At 38.7% G+C, this 19,295-nt stretch overlaps 1 protein-coding gene and 1 long non-coding RNA gene across 5 annotated transcripts in view; one reads left to right on the forward strand and one right to left on the reverse strand.

Annotated features, from left to right (window-relative positions):
- The window catches only part of AK4 (adenylate kinase 4), a 73,485-nt gene extending 67,396 nt beyond the window's left edge, over nucleotides 1-6,089 (forward strand). For both annotated transcript variants that reach the window (XM_030325926.1, XM_030325928.1), the window contains one exon: nucleotides 269-6,089. In XM_030325926.1, the coding sequence (XP_030181786.1) occupies nucleotides 269-383 (115 nt within the window). In that variant the 3' untranslated portion in view covers nucleotides 384-6,089. The remainder of the gene's footprint in view (nucleotides 1-268) is intronic.
- LOC115521017 lies at nucleotides 421-18,758 on the reverse strand. 3 transcript variants are annotated; one of them, XR_003970928.1, is made up of 3 exons: nucleotides 18,306-18,754; nucleotides 16,582-16,695; nucleotides 421-506 (listed from the first exon to the last, which is right to left on the reverse strand). It is a non-coding gene; the product is annotated as an uncharacterized LOC115521017 (long non-coding RNA). The 3 variants fall into 3 exon arrangements; XR_003970929.2 differs by lacking the exon at nucleotides 421-506 and adding an exon at nucleotides 6,524-7,019 and having other exon boundaries at nucleotides 18,306-18,757; XR_003970930.1 differs by lacking the exon at nucleotides 421-506 and adding an exon at nucleotides 12,920-13,069 and having other exon boundaries at nucleotides 18,306-18,758.
- Between the last annotated feature and the right edge of the window lie 537 nt (nucleotides 18,759-19,295).

Raw genomic sequence — 19,295 nt, forward strand, 5'->3', positions numbered from 1 at the left:
AGCATCTGACTTTGACTTCGGCTCAGGTCATGATCTCACAGTTTGTCAGTTCGAGCCCCACATTGGGCTTCCTGTTGTCAGTGCAGAGCCTACTTTGGGTCCTCTGTCTCCCCTCTCTCTGCCCCTCCCCTGTGCATTCTTTCTCTCTCTCTCTCTCTCTCTCTCTCTCTCTCTCTCTCTCTCTCTCTCTCTCCCTCTGTCTCAAAAATAAACATTTTTAAAAAAAGTGAACCTAAAATGCGTTTATGTGTTGGATTTTATTTTTCAGGAGCCGAGGAGTGCTTCACCAATTTTCTGGGACAGAGACTAACAAAATCTGGCCCTATGTTTACACGCTTTTCTCAAACAAGATCACACCTATTCAGTCCAAAGAAGCATACTGAGCCCGCCCAATGAAGAACCAGGAAGATGTCATTCATTCAGTTGTATGTGTAGTATTGGTGCCGTGTCCAAATTAGAAGCTAGCGGGGATAGCTTGCAGCGTCTTTTCTAGTCTAAATGGTGAACTGAAATGAAAACAAATGAGGAGAAAGAGTTAATGAAGAGGCTCTTCTCTGCCTTTCTGATGAAGGGTCACCCACACATGTCTAGGATGTCTCTGCACGTCTCAAGCCCTTCACAAGAAAGCAAGTACAGGCTGGATTTCAAAGGGTGTATAACCCAAACTCTAGCTGATTTCTGACCATCACATTGTTGCCATAGTAGCCTTTTAACATGTGATGGTGTTGGCCCCTGGTTCTCCCTGCCCCCCCAAAGGCTATTGAACCACAGCACCAGGTGGCCTGAGAATGCCAAGGGCAGTAGCCCCGGCCTTGTCCCAAGTTCTCTGGTATGTGCCCTTCCTGGTGACCGTGCGATTGAAGCCAGTTGCTCTGTGGTCACTTCTCTGGCCTTGAGTGACTGTCCACAATTAGCTTTTCTGTTCGGAGTGATACCTTTTTCTGCCTCCATGCTCTGTAGAGTCTCTCCTTTTTCAGACATCCTGGAATGAAAGGATTTGGCTTCTAGTATTTTTATTAGACTGTATTTTGGTACATCTGTTTTCTCCCTTCCTAGACTATGAAGTAATAGATAGTTACTGCTTTTATCTCTCTCAGATTCCTTTCTAAGAGCCGAGAGTGAGGGGAGGGTGTCCAGATGCTTCTTGCAGCAGGAACTGAGCTCTGCAGAGGGTCTACTTACGCTGCTGGGCTGACCCTCATGAGTTGACACTGCTCTTTTCTTTTATCATGAAAAATAAAATCCTCAAAGTCTTTGGGAGTCTTCAGAAAAATGGGAGATACTACATACATGTTAAAGAATCATATCTTGTGTATAGAAGTAATAAGACCATATGGAATTACTGCACTAAAAGAATAGTTTAGCTTTTTATTCAAGACAAAAAAAATGTATTTTGAAATGCTGCTAAATATTGATGCTGACAGTGTTTTTCTCCTGTGAGTGACCCAAACATATTATAAATAGTTGGTAAAGGGAATGGAGCCTGTGTGTTGAGGAAAATGTTGCACTAGCTGTGCCCAGACTGAGTATGACAGCTTTGTGATTATGGGAAAACAAATTCTTAATTTTTTTTTCTTTCTATTCCAAAGATGCTTTCTGTGGGGTGGCCATTAAGTCTAGAAATATAGATGATACAATTTTGTCATTCTTTGTAATGTAATATCAATAAACCATTTATTAAAGATTTGCCTGGTTTCCAGACTTGGTGGCCACCTAATGTAATTCTGGCTCTCCTCTGGGAAGGACAATGAAATTTATTCCTGTTGCCTTAAAAATAAATACCCCTCTTCATGCATCGTGATTGTCCCTAAGGAGGGTTCTTTGCTATTCCTGAGAGTGACTTCTAACTCCTCATACTGAAGAGAAGGGGGGGCGGGGAGCCTATTTCAGCACGCCTCTGGTGTTGCAATGCATTGTTTATTTTCTGAAGATGTCCTGGAGAATCTCCAGTCAATTCCCTGGCAGGTGTGTTCTGTATGGTAATGGTTGCATCTTCCTTACAAATACTGCCCCGCTCTTGACAGTTCCTCTCCTCTATACCTTCGTGAGAATGTTCTTTGACTACCTTAGTGGAAACATAGACTGGTCTCCTCCTCATTCTCTGAATCACCATGTTACTTTTTGGGTGTATGCAATGGAGATGCCCAGTTCAGGTCTGTGAAACATCAGTGCATGATATGGACTTCTAGTGCTTTAGGAGAGCCGTGTTTGAATGCCGGTTGGTGGGGACAGGGTGAAAATCAGACCTGTAGGTAAAGCTCAGGTTTCCTGGGGCACCAGGTACGGAGAAACAAACCTGATATGAAGAAAGTTGCACAATTTAGACTAGTACTGCCATGGAGACAATTTCTAAAAACTAGGAAAAGTAGAGAGTTAAGGTTGTTTTATGGGTAATTCAGGAGAGGAAAGTGTGTGTCCTTTTGGAAGTAGAAAAATCTACATGACTCTTCCTTTACTTCTCTTTGTGTTTAACAGACTCCTTTGGAGTTTTTGAGAGAGTTATGGGAAATGGCTGGTCCCTGATGCCATACTCTAGTTCTCAATCCTTCCCTCCTCTCCTCCAGCAGAATAGATAGTTATAGTCAGTGTGGGAGCCTCTCAGTGTCTCAACAGCATTTGCTGTTTCTGTGCTTGGTGAGGGCCCTGTGCTTGGTGAGACCAATAAAAAAGACAAACACCTTTTCCATGCGTCTTTGAAAGATGATACTTATTTCATGTTCAGTGGTCTAAAAAGTCTATTTCAGATTTTCTTCAACAAGCTCTGTAGCATTTTCTCCAGTAATTTTGTAAAAAATTAAAATTCTCTTGAAAATATTTTGATAAAAGCTAAAGGGACATCTTTTCTTGGTTTTTCTTCTACTGCCACAGATACGGTTCCTTCACAGTTCTGCAAAGAGAGTAATTTGGGTGTCTATAAGATTCCTACCGGTCCACATATTCTGTGGTTTAGCCAGTTGTGAATTAATACTGCTTTTCATTCTCTGAACAGGCTTCCCACTTACTTAGAACTTGGAGACATTGCTGTGTTTAATATCCTTTAACACTAAGGCAGACATAAAATAAGTATCATTTACTGAAGGCCTTTGGGCGATAGGTAAAGTTCTAGGACCTTAGCAAACACTCATTGAATCTTTCAAGCATCCTTTGAGATAGGCATGAGGCCATGTTTATGAACAAGGAAGACAAGGGTCAGAGATGTGAAGTATCTTGCCCAGGCTCTTGCTGCCAACAGACAGTCCAGCCAGGACTCACACCCAGGTTTTCCTGATTCTGCAGCCTGAGTTTGCTCCTGGATGTTAACTATCTGTGTCCTGTCCCAACCAACCTAGGGTGCTGAGCCTGCTTGATTTTGCTCGTATTTCCAAGTGGCCTCATCAAAAGTAGCAGAAGTGACATTCAGCTCTATATGGGACTGTTCTCCCCCTCCCCGCTTTGCTTAAGCAAAGGGAGCTGCTAGAGGAAGATCTGAGCCTTTGATCTTCTTTCCTAACTTCTCACTTATAAAATGAAAGGCTGTTGAAATAGGCTGGGCTTGGGTCCAGGCTAATCTGTGGAGGGGTCAGGTTCCTTCATGTTCCTCACCTACCTATGCTTTTGGTATCCATGGTATTGTACCCCTAAGGGACCTTAACACTTCAGCCGCCTTCAACTATAGTTCTCCCTGTAGATCTGGGCTTCTGGGAGTTAGATGCTACTCACTTTTCTTCCCTGATACCAGGAGAAATCACTCCCTCACTCCCACCCCTAAATAAGGCCCTGATGATAAACATCCTTCCTGAAGTGCTGGCAGGTGATGGAGCCCCCAGCATACCATCTTGCCTATGTCACATTGCATATTAACATGATCCTGAATGCTACATTCACACCTTTGCCTGCCATCTGATGTGGCACTGCTTGTCATGCACAATTCTGGCGGAAACCAGGGAAGATTGGCTTCCTGTGTTATCCGCCCTGCCCAGGGTCACTCCCCACCACCCTCCAGCAGCCAAGCTCAGATGAGCTCCAGCTTTACCCAGGGTGTGCCCCTCCCTTTGGTAGGGAAGGAAAAAGGTAATAACAGCCAATGGATAAGGGGGATTCTTGGAAAGAGCTACTGCTGTGGCTTCGCCCACCTACCACTTAAAAATGTTGTTGAGACAGGATGGTTTTAGATAGATGGGTGCCTGTGCAAAACCATAAATAGGACTGTTAGAAAATTTAGTTCACTAAACTGATTTCAGTATTTGACTTTAGCTGTTTAGCAGTTTAAACAGCTTACCAGCCTGCTGGGGGTCCTGCTTAGGTCATAAAGACCACAAATTTCAAATATGTTAAGGCATAGGCATTCCTAGTAGTTCCTGTTTATTGGTACTTAATGCTAAGTGCATTATGTGCATTGTCTAATTAAATCTGCAGTAGTTACCCTAACGTAATAGATGTTTTAGTTATCTTGCCTCTGTGTAAAAACTGCAATCATTCTGTTCACTTAAGTTTGTATTTTCATGTATCTATAGGGATTAATCAAGAAATCCAAAACGGCCTTTTTTTTGTACCTTTTCCTCCTTTGAGTTCCCCATTCTAATTAATAGGTAAAGCAGTGTTATTTGATTGTACCTGGAATCTTTGCTTTTGGCACTCTGGTGCTGAGGCAAGAAGTGGGCACTCAGTGGGTCTTGGTGGTAGTTGCACACTGTATATACAGAGAGCATATATCTCATCTGCACTCTGCTGAGTTACAGGATCTCGGGAGACATTCATATCTACCTGATGAATTTCATTTATTACCTTTCATTTAAAACACAGTATCTTTTTTTGCTGCATTTAATTTTGCCAGAGAGGCAATTCATAAGGCCAAGTTGTGTTCTTAGTATGAATTGCTTTCTTTTTAATTCCCCTGCATTTTTAGTAACTCCCTGGTCTATTTGGTGTCTCAAAAGGAGAACCTAGCAATGCAGCCTGTTTGTTGTTGTTGTTGTTGTTGTTGTTGTTGTTTTTTAATACGGGAGTGTGGTCTAGTCATAAGTTATCATCCCTTTCCACATATAACTGATCCAGTCTGGTTTCTAGATGAAAAGTGTGCAAGAGCAGATGTTGGGAAACCCATGAAGCCGTATTTCAACTATGAAGAAAAATATACTTCCTGCATCTGTTGAGATATACTATAATTACAGTTGTTCATGAATGCCATACCTTATCTTTCTTTTAACAAATTGCACAATTCTTGCCAAAATAAATGCCATTATTCTGTATGCTTCAGGGAAATTCCCCCAATTTGATCAGTGAGCGTGTGTGTGTGTGTGTGTGTGTGTGTGTGTGTGTGTGTAGGGAGAGGGAGGGAGAGATGGTGAAACATTTCCAAGGGGACAAGAGCCCTTGGATGGCATGGATGTGCATTCCTTCCGGGTAATAATTACGCTATTCCAGGAAACAGCATGTGTCTTCTTGGAAATAAAGATTTCCTGTCTGTAACTTTTGCAAGTTACACCAAGTGCACCTTGTGATTCTCCCTGGGGTTGGTGTGTGTCTAATTCCATTTCATAAAACCTTTCTTCATTTTAAAGCTTTGGCTGTGAAGTCAGAAATGTGCTAAATAAAAACAAACTGTTTTGTATTTAATTTAGAGAAGGGTAAAGGGAAGAAAAAAAAAAACTCAGTCTTTATGTAAGCTCCAAGGTGTTAGGGCTTAGAGGGTTTTTCTAGTTTTATGAGAATTTGTACTACTGATTTTTATATATTCCTGTTTTTGAGATGAACAGATCTCTGGGGAAATTGTTGCATTACAATGGCGTTTCACTGTGACCCCTCTCAAGCTCAAATCTGTTCTCTTAAGCCAATGACAACTTGTCACTTCGGTTTACTGTCCTGTGAAAAGTCAGCTCCAGTTTCCCAGAAGTTGTGTGTTTACGATGAGTCAGTGCTTTTCTTCAGTGAAAGTTGTCAGCCCTCTTGATTTGGGTGTATGTGCTTAATTCAGAGTATCTAAACCTGTAGTCTAATCTGTACATGCTCTCCTAACTGTTAATTGTTATTGACTATTTTGATTATCTTGCTTGAAGATTGATTCCTACTTTTTAATTTGATAGAAATAAAGTTTTTTTTCCTGCTTATAACTAGTGAATTAATTTAACATTTGTATTGCTTTTTACACTTGAGAGTATACATCTTCATAGCTCTTCACATTTATGCTATTCTGTGACCGCTTCATTATCAACATTGTTATCTCCAATTTGCAGATGAGGAAAATAGTGAACACAGTGTTGCCTGGATGAGGTGACAGTTGGTGGCAGAGCAAGATCATGAGCGTAAGCATTATGATCCCCAGTCTCCTTTTCTGCAACACCATGTTGCCTCACTTTGTATACATTCAAGCACTTTTTTTATCTAGCACTTCATTCTTTGCATATTTTCATAAACATTCTTTAGTTTTGTTCTTGAAACAACTGGATGATGTGAGTAGATTCTCCCCCTACCTTGCAGATTAGGAGACTGGATCAGAGGATGTGAGTCTAAGATCATAGTGTCAAGGGCCAACTCAGCAGAAGCAGGAAACTCAGGAGACCTGGCTGCTGGATGCTAGAGTCATGGAGGAAATACAGCCAGCCTCTGCAGAAGCCTTCCTGCAACTGGGGGGTGGGGGGGGGAGGGAGGGGGGGAGATGGGGGATGCCCTGGCTTCTCCCAACCTCACATTCTCCTGTCTCCTGCAGGGGCTTCCCCTTAGCTGGGTTCCAAAGCTCACTGACCTAGAAGCCTGAGGAAATGTCCCACAGGCCTCCATGCCCCTAGAAGGTGAACCGGATATGGTGGCTATGTGGTAGATTGTATCAAAGTTAAAGCCATTCACTCTTTAGGAGAATTTTACTTTTCTGCCCCATGGCTTTATGTTTGGGCATACTGACTTGCTTTAGCCAATGAAATACAAGCAAAAATGAAGTGTGCCACTTCTGAGCGGAAGCCTCAGGAGCCAGAGCATGGTCACCAATCTCTTTCCTTCTCCAATGAGACTGTCAGTCTCCTAGGGCTCTTCTTTCAACTGGGATCCTAAAATGGATGTGGAGCAAGATTAGTCCATGATGGATTAGTACTGTGCATGAGAAATAAGCCTTTGTTTTTCTCATCCCCTGGGATTTGGGTGGATTTGGTACAACAGCATAATTTAGTTCAAGCTGACTGATAGAAAATGGGCCCAAGACTAGTATATCATGTCATCTAGTTATAACTTTGATTCTCCTATCAAGCACTATTAGGCTCTGGGGATGCAAAGATGAATAAGACCCAGTTTTTGCCCTTGACTTCCTTAGTCTCCTGGAGGAGATGGAAATATATTTAGATAATTATACATAACTGTTGGGATTATTCACTGGATTATAATTGAGAATATACAGATGTAGTAACTTTTTCAGCCAGCCAACTAGTCCAAGGAAGAACTAATATTTAAGCTGAGTGATGGAGGAAAGAGGGAACCCAAGCAGAGGGAATGGTATGTGGGCAGAAATATGAGCACATAGGCCAGGTGGAGGTCAGACAGGTATGGAGCAGGACTGGGGAGATAAAGGTAAGATTGAGATGTTTGGGGAAGTTGTACTGACCTGGTCTTAACTTTGTTTGTAGTAGACAGTACAGTCTATGCCAGAAAGTGACTCATGAGATTTACATGATAAAATTGTACTACAGATGTGAAGTAAGGTGTGACTGAGTTTAACAGAAAGGGATGGTTGGATTATAACGAGTATGGGGTGCCTGGGTGTCTCAGTCGGGTGAGCGTCCGACTTCAGCTCAGGTCATGATCTCGCGGTCCGTGAGTTCGAGCCCCGCGTCGGGCTCTGTGCTGACAGCTTGGAGCCTGGAGCCTGCTTTGGCTTCTGTGTCTCCCTCTCTCTCTGCCCCTCCCCTGCTCATGCTCTGTCTCTCTCTGTCTCAAAAATAAATAAACGTTAAAAAAAAAATAACGAGTAAAGAAGGGTTAAATGTCTCCAGGGGAGGGGTGCCTGATTGGCTCAGCCCTTAAGCATTCCGTTCAGGTCATGATCTCATGGTTCACATGTTCGAGCCCTGTGCCAGGCTCCACGCTGGCAGTGCAGAGCCACCTTGAGATTCTCTCTGCCCTTCTTCCACTCATTTACGTATGTGCACATGCACTCTCTGAATAAACTTAAAAAAAAAAAATGTCTCCAGGGAGAGATTGGAAACAACAATGAAACGGGGGGTGAGTATAAGGCCGTAGGAAGTGACAGAAGCTGTGGAGACAGCAGTGCACTGCTTTTTCTCAAGGGAGAGTCACTGCTCAGCTCCAGCCAATTGTTGTTCCTGGGGATGCTGGCAATGCTACCCGGTCATTCAATTTAATTAAAACAATGACAACAACAAATACATTGCACAGGCTAAACTATATTAAGCCAATCTGGGACTAATGGTTTAGACAGAGACACACCGGAAGTTAGGAATGAGGGTCATAGTGGCTCGATAGGTGTCTATGAAGTAAGAAGGTAGGATATGTGAAGGCAAACGAGTATGAAGGTGAGGACTGTCTAACTTTGAGGAACAAAAAAAAAGTTGTGTAGTTGTATAGTATTGTGGTTTGTCAGAGGATACCACCTATTCAAATAAATCACTTGAGTTTTTTACCCTAGAGTTCAACTGAGTGTGATTTTTTTCCCTTAATCCTTTTCAGCCAGTGAATATGTAAGCATCCAATAATTAAATGAAAACCATACCCATACTTAAGGAAACCTCCTTAAACTGTGTATGTGTATTTTAAATATGTGTGTATGTATGTATATATGTATATATAACGCATGTGTGTGAAACAATTATATCTATGTGTATATATGCATATGTAATAGGAGGTAGCTAAAATTTATTGAGGGTTTGCTCTGTGGTGCCAGGCAATAAGCCAAGCCTTATGTACAGCTAGAAGTAATGAACCTGAGGTTCAGAGAAATTAAGTTATTCAAGATCACTCACCCAGTAAGTGGTAGAATGAAGTCTTCACTCCAAGTGGTCACTTATGATTACTCAGTTGTTCTTACTCATTCTGACTCTCGTTGCCCAAAGGGACCACAGTTAAGCGCTGTGCAATCAAGGGACCTGTGGCCTTGGGCAGGAATTCCAGGAGTCAGGGTACACCTCCACTTGGAGGTAACTAGACTTGAGCAGTGTTGAGTCTCTCTAGTGGCCAGCTTTTCTCCTAGCCAGAATCCTGTGGCCAGTCCCTTTGATAAGTCTCTTCCCTCCCATGGAAGATTAGATCTAATATTACACCGGGAGCTGACACTTTGCATTCCCCCGTTTAGAGTCATGTACCTTGAGAAAAGAATAAGTTTTCCTGACAAGGAAAAATCAGTGATACCAAAATGAATGCTACATATCTAGATCAGTCGGAACAGATCAGCCACTCTTGTCACAGTAATGGCCCACATACACTGACCACTCTAGATCCACTATGTCATATGCACCAACCATCCTGGGTGCACTGACCGTATCGGACTACTACGGACATGTTGGCCACCAGACATAACAACTGCCCTGGACATATCATATGCACCTACTGCAATATGGAAACAATGTATCATTGTGACAGGGTCAGAGAGAAGGGGTGCAGGCTAAAATTGCTTAGAGACTTGAATGAACCATCTTCTGTATTTTATCTGTATAAGACCCTCCGTTGCGTTTCTTCATTTGAAACAAAACAAACAAACAAAAAACCCAGCCTAATTGTCTAATGCTCACATGAAAGCCTCACCTAAAAATTTACAAATGTTGGCATTTATCAACTGAGGTTAGATAGCTAGGACTCTTTGAACATAGATGTCTAAACCTTAATCTTTCTGCACATCTTCCAAAAACCACATAGACCAAGGAAGGCAAATAAAATCGCAGTTAACTCACCACACAACACAATTATATCTACTGCACATAGCAGGAAATAGAAGACTGCAAACCCCCTTTTCATTTGAGTAGGAAAATCGATATCTGAAATCAGACCAGCTATGGACCTGTGTGGAAGTGGAGAGGTAGGAATTATTTGGGGAAAGTATTGAGAGGGCACAGCTTCTGGGAGACAACAAAGGAACTTGAAAGGAGTAGCTATCTCTTAAGAGATCTGGTGATTAAGAGGGAAGAATAAAGAAGTTTGTGGAAATTCAGCGTTCTACAGAAATAAGATCTTCATGAAATCTGACATACTAAACTCTCCCTAACACCCCTGCACACCCCAAATAAGAGATGCTTTTCATTAAGGAAATTGCGTTTCACTGTACCAACTGAAGAGGGTACTCTTGAACTAAGAAACTAGTAAGTCACTCAGATCCTTCAACTCCATCTGTAAATACACCTGATTCAGAAAAATCCAGAAGTCTTAAAAATGAAGAGGAAAAGGCAGCCAACATCCACACAAAGTTACTTTGAAAAGGAAATTAATTAGAATCAAAATTCTTCAGCTGATGAAAATACTCAAGCCCCAACCCTGAGGCAAGAAGAAACTGTATCACAGCTCTCCAATATGAGTCAAATACAGTTAGACAATCAATAACAGATTTGAAAAAAAAACCCCACAAGTCAGAAATTCACAAATGGAGATGAAAAGTGGGCACAGAACAAAAAATTTGTGAAACAAGAATTGCCTGACTACAGAAAAGGGAGTGAAGAAAAAGACAATGGTCTTCCAAATTAGGACCAAACTGCAAGGTGCATGAAGAAGAAAAGATTCAATAAAGCATACATCGGAACATGAAATGAAATTTTCCAAGAGAATTAAGCTAAGAAAAAGTAAAAACCTCAGAAAAAAAATAATAGCTATAGAAGACAAAGAAGATCTAACACACCTATAATTGAATTTTCTAAGAAAGAAAAACAACAAGTCAAAACCAATGTTTAAAGCTATAGTCTAATAAAAACATATCAAAAGATAAATAAATGAAAGAAATCCTGAATCTACATATTAAAATGGTACACTGTGGAACTGTGGGAACTTAGAAGAGTCAATTTTAAGACATATTCTACCATACCTAGGAAAACATATCTGGGCTCCCAGGCAAAGAGACTAAGTGATTCAAACACAAATTAAAACCACAATGGGGCAACATTGTCAAGGAAAGAAAGTGTACTAAGGATTTTATGTACAGCCAAGCTGACTTTCAGTTATCAAACAAATGTGGCAAAAAAATGTTTATAGTTGCTGACTCTGAATAAAGGGTACCAAGGATAATATTCTTTTAACTTTTCTGTAGATAGATACTTTTCTAAATATTAAGTTGGGGAAAATGTCTTAAGTTTAAAAAAGTATTGCCTACTTATTGCTCTCTTAATTCCTCTCCCCAGCCTCTGGCAACCCCTAATATACTTCTATCCGTGGATTTGCCAATTCTGGACAATTTCATATAAATGGAGTCATATTAGTGGCCTTTTGTGATTGGCTTTTTCACTTAGTGTAATGTTTTCAAGGTTCATCCATGTTGTAGCATGGATCAATAATTCACCCCTTTTTATGGCTGAATAATACTCTATTGTGTGGATATACCACATTTTTTAAATTCATCAACTGGTAACACTTTGGGTTTTCCCACATTTTGGCTATCATGAATGATCCTATAAACATTTGTGTACAAGTTTTTGTGTACACATATGTTCTTAATGCTCTTGAGTATTTAAGAGTAAACTTACTGGGGTCACATGGTAAACCTATGTTTAGCTTTTTGAAGAACAGCCAAATTATTTTCAAAAGTGGTTGCACTATTTTACATTCCCACCAGCAATGAATGTTTCATTTTTTTGCACATTCTTCTCACTCGCTTTTTGAGAGAGAGAGACAGAGAGAGAGAGCAAGTGCACATGAGCTGGGGAGAGGCAGTGGGAGAAGAAGAGAGAATCTTAAGCAGGTTCCACTCTCAGCACAGAGCCTGACATGGGGCTTGATCCCATGACTATGAGATCATGATCTAAGCTGAAATCAAGAGTTGAACACTTAACTGACTGAGCCACCCAGGTGCCCCTCAACACTTGTTATTGTGTCTTTTTGATTATAGCCATCCTTGTGGATGTGAAGTGTTATCCCATTGTGGCTTTGATTTATATTTTCCTAGTGATGTCTAGCATCTTTTCATATTTTGTTATTGGCCATTTGTATATGTCTTTGGAGAAATATCTATTTAAATATTTAGCCCAGGGGTGCCTGGGTGGCTCAGTTGGTTAAGGGACTGCCTCTTGATTTCAGCTCAGGTCATGATCTCATGGTCATGGGATCAAGCCCTGCATTGGGCTCTGCACTGACGGTGTGGAGCCTGCTTGGGATTCTCTCTCTCTCTCTCTCTCTCTCTCTCTCTCTCTCTCTCTCTCTCTTTCTCTCTCTCCACCCCACCCCCCACCCTCCCCTACTGGTTCTCGCATGCTCTCTCTCTCTTAAAATAAATAGACACTAAAAAAGTATTTGTCCATTTAAAAACTGGGTTGTCTCTTGTTGTGTTTTAAGAGTTCTTTATATATACTGCATACTAGACTTTTCAGATGTAACATTTGCAGTATTTTCTCCTATATATGTATGGGTTGTTTATCACTTTTGTGATAGTGTACTTTGAAACACCAAAGCTTTTAATTTTGATGAAGTCCAATTTACATACTTTTTTTGTGTTTTTGGTGTCATATTTAAGAAACAATCCATAGTCACAAAGATTTTACATCTATGCTGTCTTATAAGAATTTCATAGTTCTTACATTTAGCTCTTTGATCTAATTTGAATTAATTTTGCATATGGTTTGAGGCAGGAGGTCTAACAATTTTTTTCATGATGTGCAGATATCCAAACACCACTTGCTGGAATTATTATTTTTTCTCCATGGAGTTGTCTTCATAACTTGGTTGAAAATCCACTGACCATAGATATATGATTTTATTTCTGGACTCCTAATTCTATCCCATTGATCTATATGTCTGTCCTTATGCCAATACACACAGTCTTGATTACTGTAGCTTTGTTGTACATTTTGAAATAGAAAACATGAGTTCTCCAACTTTGTTCTCTTTCAAGAATGTTTGGCTCTTCTGGGTTCTTTGCATTTCCATATGTATTTTACAGTCAGCTTGTCCTTGCCAATTTCTGCAAAAAAGACAGGTGAGATTTTGATAGGGATTGTGTTTAGTCTGTAGATACATTTGGGGAATATTGCCATTTTAACAATATAGTCTTCCAATCCATGAACATGCGATGTCTTTCTATTAATTCTTCAATTTCCTTCAGTGATATTTTGTGATTTTTACTGTATAAGTCTTACATACTTTAAAATTTTTTATTCCTAAGTATTTTGTTCTTTTGATGCAACTGTAAATGAAATTGTTTTCTTAATATTTTCAGATTGTTCATTGTTAGTGTATAGATATATAATTGATTTTTGTATATTGATTTTGTATCCTGACACACTGCTGAAATTCTTTTTTAGCTCTAATAATTATTATCTTTCATGTTCAAATTGTCCCAAACTTGGCAAGTAGGATCCTTTTCAAGATGTTATTTCTTTTTGATATAGCTCCATCCATGTTTGAACACTTACTTGATTTTTGGCATAAGATCTCAGAGATATCTTGCATTTCCCTTCTAAGACCTGGTATTAGCCATTTCTCCACAGAGCTCTAGTTTCTTTTAGTGGGGTATGATATTTAGAACCACTACGATCTTGGTACCAGCTGTGTTCGTTGTTATTGTAGTGACATTAGACAGAATTAAGAATACAGTAAAACCCTGGATTGTAAGTAACTTGTTCTGCAAATTTTCCACACGACAAACAAACATTTCTAATAAACTTTAACTTGATAAATGAGTGATGTCTTGCAATACAAGTACTACATGACACTGAATATCACATGATCACAACTGAGCCAATGGCAGGATTGTGGGTGATGCTCAGATGCTTGGTCTCCGTGTTTGGCAGAAATCAGTGATTTTTCAGAATATTGTAAAGTGCCCACAACTGGCACTAGTGTATTTTTTGTCACTTCAAAGCATCTATGGACAGTCCTTTGCTTTTCCATACAAGAGTAAGCTTAGGAATGCTTTGCTTCATTCTAGGTCAGGTCTGCTGCCTTATTGCCAGTTACATTAAATACAATATATGACAAGAGTTTATTAATAATGTACTGTAGTCAACATCCGTATGAGCATATATAATGGCCCCCTTGCAGAAAAAGATTCCATTGAGCCAATAGATAGCAGCGATTCCGTTAGTGATAGTGAAAGTCATCCTACACAATAATCCTCCTCTCTCTTGTCTCTCTCAAACCAGTCACAAAGGTTTTCAAAGGTAAGTGCAGGTTGATTTGTTTATTTTTCATATATTTTGTATTTTCTTTATTATTTTGTATTATATTACAGTATTATAATCATTTAAAAAAATGTTTTTGATGTTTATTTTGGAGACAGACAGAACATGAGTGGGGGAGGGGCAGAGAGAGAGGGAGACACAGAATCCAAAGCAGGCTCCAGGCTATGAGCTCCAGGCTATCAGCACAGAGCCCGATGTGGGGCTCGAATTCACAAACTGTGAGATCAGGATCTGAGCTGAAGTCTGACTAAGCTCAACTGACTAAGACACCCAGGCGCCCCTGTAATCATTTTTATATGAATATTTTTGGGTTGTAGAACAAATCATCTGAGTTTCCATTATTTCTTATGGGGAAATTCACTTTGATATGCAAGTGCTTTGGATTAACCAGCATGTTTCCAGAATGAACTATCCTTGCAAATCAAGGTTTCACTGTATATATATTTTTTCTGTTTTTTACTTTTTGTTATTTTTTATATTGCAGTGTAATTAACATAAAATGTTATATTAGTTTAGGTGTACAATATAATGATTCAATAGTTCTATACATTACTCAGTGCTCATCATAATTAAGTGTATTCTTAATTCCCTTTATCTATCTCACCCATGCCACCAGCCACCTTTTGCCTGGCAACCACCAGTCTTTCTCTGTATTTAAGAGTCTGTTTTTTTTGTTCTTGTTTTTTTTCTCTTTGTTCATTTGTTTTGTTTCTTAAGTTCCACATATGAGTGAAATCATATGGTATCTTTCTCCATCTGACTTATTTCATTAGCATTATACCCTTTAGGTCCATCCACTTTGTTACAAATGGGAAGATCTCATTCTTTTTTATGGCTGAGTAATATTCCTGTGTGTGTGTGTGTGTGTGTGTGTGTGTGTGTGTGTGTGTACCACTCTTCTTTATCATTCACCTATCATGGGCACTTGGGTTGCTTCCATATCTTGCTACTGTAAATAATGCTGCAGTAAACATAGGGGTGCATATATCTTTTCAAATTAATGTTTGTTTTCTTTATGTAAATATCCAGTAGTGGAATTACTGGATTATATGGCAATTCCTTTTTTTTTTTTTTTTGAGGAACCTCCAAACTGTTTCCACAGTGGTTACACCAATTTGCTTACTTATAGTGCATGAGGGCTCCTTTTCTCCACATCCTCTCCAACACTCGTTATTTCTTATGTTTTTGATTTTAGCCATTCTGACATGTGTGAGGTAATACCTCATTGTGGTTTTGATTTGCATTTCCCTAATGATTAGTTATGTTGAGCACCTTTTCATGTGTCTATTGGCCACTTCTATGTTTCCTTGGGGAAAATGTTTATTCAGGACCTCTGCCTATTTTTTAATTGGATTTTTTTGGGTTCTTCTGGTGTTAAGTTGTATAAATTTTTTATATATTTTGGATATTAACCCCTTATTAGATATATCATTTGAAAATATCTTCTCCCATTCAATAGGTTGCCTTTTTGTTTTCTTGATGGTTTACTTTACTGTTCAGAAGATTTTTATTTTGGTGTAGTCCCAAATAAATTTGATTTTGCTTTTGTTTCCCTTGCCTCAGGAGACCTATCTAGAAAAATGTTTCTATGTCTGATGAAAAGAAATTACTGACTGTGTTTTCCTCTAGGAGTTTTAACTCTTTAACCCATTTTGAGTTTATTTTTGTGTATGGTGTTAGAAAGTTGTCGTTTCACTCTTTTGCAAAACCACTAAGATCTGGGCACCAGGTATGCTCATGGTTATTGTGGTGACATTCGACAGAGTTCAGAAATATATATATTTATTTAAGTTACAAGTTCATACAGTATTTTCTTTTTTCTTGAGCGTTTTTAAAAAATATTTATTTTTGAGAGAGAGCTTGCGTGGGGAGGAGCAAGGAGAGAGTGGTGACAGAGGATCCAAAGTGGGCTCCATGCTGACAGCTTGAGCTTGAGCCCACAAACATTGATTCTCTTGGCCTTATGCATATGATATCTGTATAGTTTTACTCATTTTCCACTTCTTTTTTTAATGTTTGTTATTTTTGAGAGAGAGAGAAACAGTAGGAGAGGGGCAGAGAGAGCGGGAGACAGAGGATCAGAAGTAGGCTCTGCACTGACAGCAGAGAGTCAGATGCCGAGCTCGAACTCAGGAACTGTGAGATCATGACCTGAGCCAAAGTCAGATGCTTAACCAACTGAGCCACCCAGGAACCCCTCCACTTCTTAATTCTAATTGTCTTCTCTTGCCTGATTGAATTGGCAAATATTTTCAATGCAGTTAAATAGTAGTGGAGACAATGACATCCTTACCTTGTTCCTGATCTTAGAAGGAATGCCTCTTGTGTTTCTCCATTAAATAGGAATTTTAAATTTTAAATTTCCTCTGCTTCAAAAGTTGTATATGTCTCTTCCATTGATTTTTTCCTAAGGAGTTATAATTACATGACTATATTATATTCCATTGATTTCTGTTTTTATCTTATTTCTTTCTTTGTACTTTCTTTTGGGTCAGCTTGGCTTTTTCTAGCCTTTTGAGTTGAGAATTTTATTCATTTATATTAATTGTATCAGTTTTACATGAATTTAAGGCTATAAATTTTTGTGCAATTATTATACTGATGTATCACAAATCCTGAAATGTAACATTTTTTCTTTATATGAATTATATGAACATTTTCTTTTCATGAATACTTGAAAAGAAGGTGTGTTTTCTATTATTGAACATCTTCATTTAAGGAAAGCTTTAAAAAGTTCAATTATTATATTTAAGTGTTATATCTGAGAAAAATGAGAGTATTATTCAGGATTATACTGCAATATATTAACATTATCTAATAACTTTTTAGATCTATTAGAACTCTAGTTTGGCTGATTACTTTTGTCTGTTAGAAGTCTGTACTTCTCAAAGTCCTAAGAAGATGGGATGTGCCAGTTGGCCAAAACTAGAAAAAGGAAGAAAATTTCATATTTTAAAATTATCCTGAAATGTTCTTCTTTTTATGCTCTACCACTTATTCCTTTGTTGTATTTTTTTTCTGGAGTCAAAAAGACAGTTCAAAGAGTGATGTGAAGTTTCATTTTTGTCTTTGTTCTTACATTTTAAAAATTACAGAAATGATATGTGTTTAGTAAAGAAAAATGGGGTGGGGTATAAATTAATAATAGTCCCATTGCCCAAGTATAGCCATTGTTGACAGTTTGGTATTCCAATTTCTTTTCATCTGTGTATACATTTTCCTCACATATAGTTATAATAATAATTATTATGAATTTATATCCTTTTTTCTTATTGACATTATAGGGAAAGAATTTCCATATATTAACATATTATTTTCCTAAATACTGTTTTTAGTACCTTCACATGTGGACATATCTATTCTATGATTGGATTTTTAACACTTTTGCCAAGTGAAAATCTGTTCTTCTAATTTATGAACAATACAAATTGCTATATAACATTCACACAGTACAGAAAAATATAAAATTATGCCCTTAATTCTTTCACCTAGAGGGTGAACTCTGCTAATATCTTCATACCCAATTTCCTGTATCTCCTTACTTATCATAAATGCGATCACAGTTTACTAACCTATAGCCTTAAAAAAATTTTTTTAATGTTTATTTATTTTTGAGAGAGAGAGACAGAGTGTGAGAGGGGCAGAGAGAGAGGGAGACACAGAATCCGAAGCAGGCTCCAGGCTCTGAGCTGTTAGCACAGAGCCCCATGCGGGGCTGGAACTCATGGACTGCAAGATCATGACCTGATCTGCAGTCGGACGCTTGACCGACTGAGCCAGCCAGATGCCCCTATAGCCTTAAAAAAAAAAAAAACAAACAAAAACAACTCAACAGTGCTGTTAACAATAACAACAAAACCCTTCCAGTATTATTTTGCACCAAAGAATGACCTTGTATAAGATGACAATTTTTTTGTTTCAAATTTGTAATATGAAAATTTCCAAACATTGGTATTGGTAGAGAGAGAGAACAGTTCAATGCATTCCATGTAACCACCATCCATCTTCAACACTTACCAACTCTTGGCCAATCCTATTTCCTTTATATCCTCACCCATTTCCCCACTCTCAGATTATCTGTGCTTATTAATTGAATCCCAGGCTTAATGATGACTCAGAACTTCATAAAGTCGTGCACAGTTTTTGAGACCCTTTGTAATCTGGTCTAACTTTCCCACTGCATCTTTTGCCACATTCCCATGAGCCTGATACTTAAGTTATTTCAAACTAAGATGTGGCCACATCATTCTTCCAACATGCCTTGCTCTGTGGGGCTTCTGTGTCTTTGTATATGCTATTCCATTTTCCTGAAAGGTTTCTTCTTTTCTCTGTCAAACCTTTCTTTATCTTTCATGGTCCAGCTCACATCACCTTATCCATGCAGGCTTCTCTAAAGTCCTCCTATGAATATTCCTGTACCACTTTGTACTACTTCTGCTTTTGCCTTATCACACTGCACATTCTGAGCAAGTACTGAAGCAGGGTGGGGTCCAGCCTGCCACAGGGCCTGATATGAGGAAAAAACTTGGTAAACAGCGTCCACTGGAAATTTTGAAAAGTGTGCTTTAAGTTGACTTAACCATTTAAATCTATAATGATATTAAAAGAAAATATAAAAGATTTAGTTTTATAATACTGAAGTGTAAAGCCATTCATAATTAAGACATTTATAAAATAAAAGATCAAGAGCCCTGACTACAATAAAGAGTTAAATTTCATGTACAGGAAAATACTCTAAAGAATTAAAAGAAAAGTGACTAATGTGGAGGAAAATCTCACAGTATTTATATTGATATCCATAATGATATCCATAAAGAGCTCCTACAAATCAGTAAGAGAGAAAGCCAATAGAACAGTGAGTGAAAGATATGAACAGATAATACACAGAAGAAACATAAATGGTAAATAAACACGAAAGTCATTTAAACCTCTCAAGTAAAGCATCTTTTCATGTGCCTGTTGGCCATCTGGATGTCTTCTTTAGAGAAGTGCCTATTCATGTTTTCT

Source organism: Lynx canadensis, chromosome C1 (assembly GCF_007474595.2).
Source record: "Lynx canadensis isolate LIC74 chromosome C1, mLynCan4.pri.v2, whole genome shotgun sequence".
Classification (NCBI taxonomy): Eukaryota; Metazoa; Chordata; class Mammalia; order Carnivora; family Felidae; genus Lynx; species Lynx canadensis.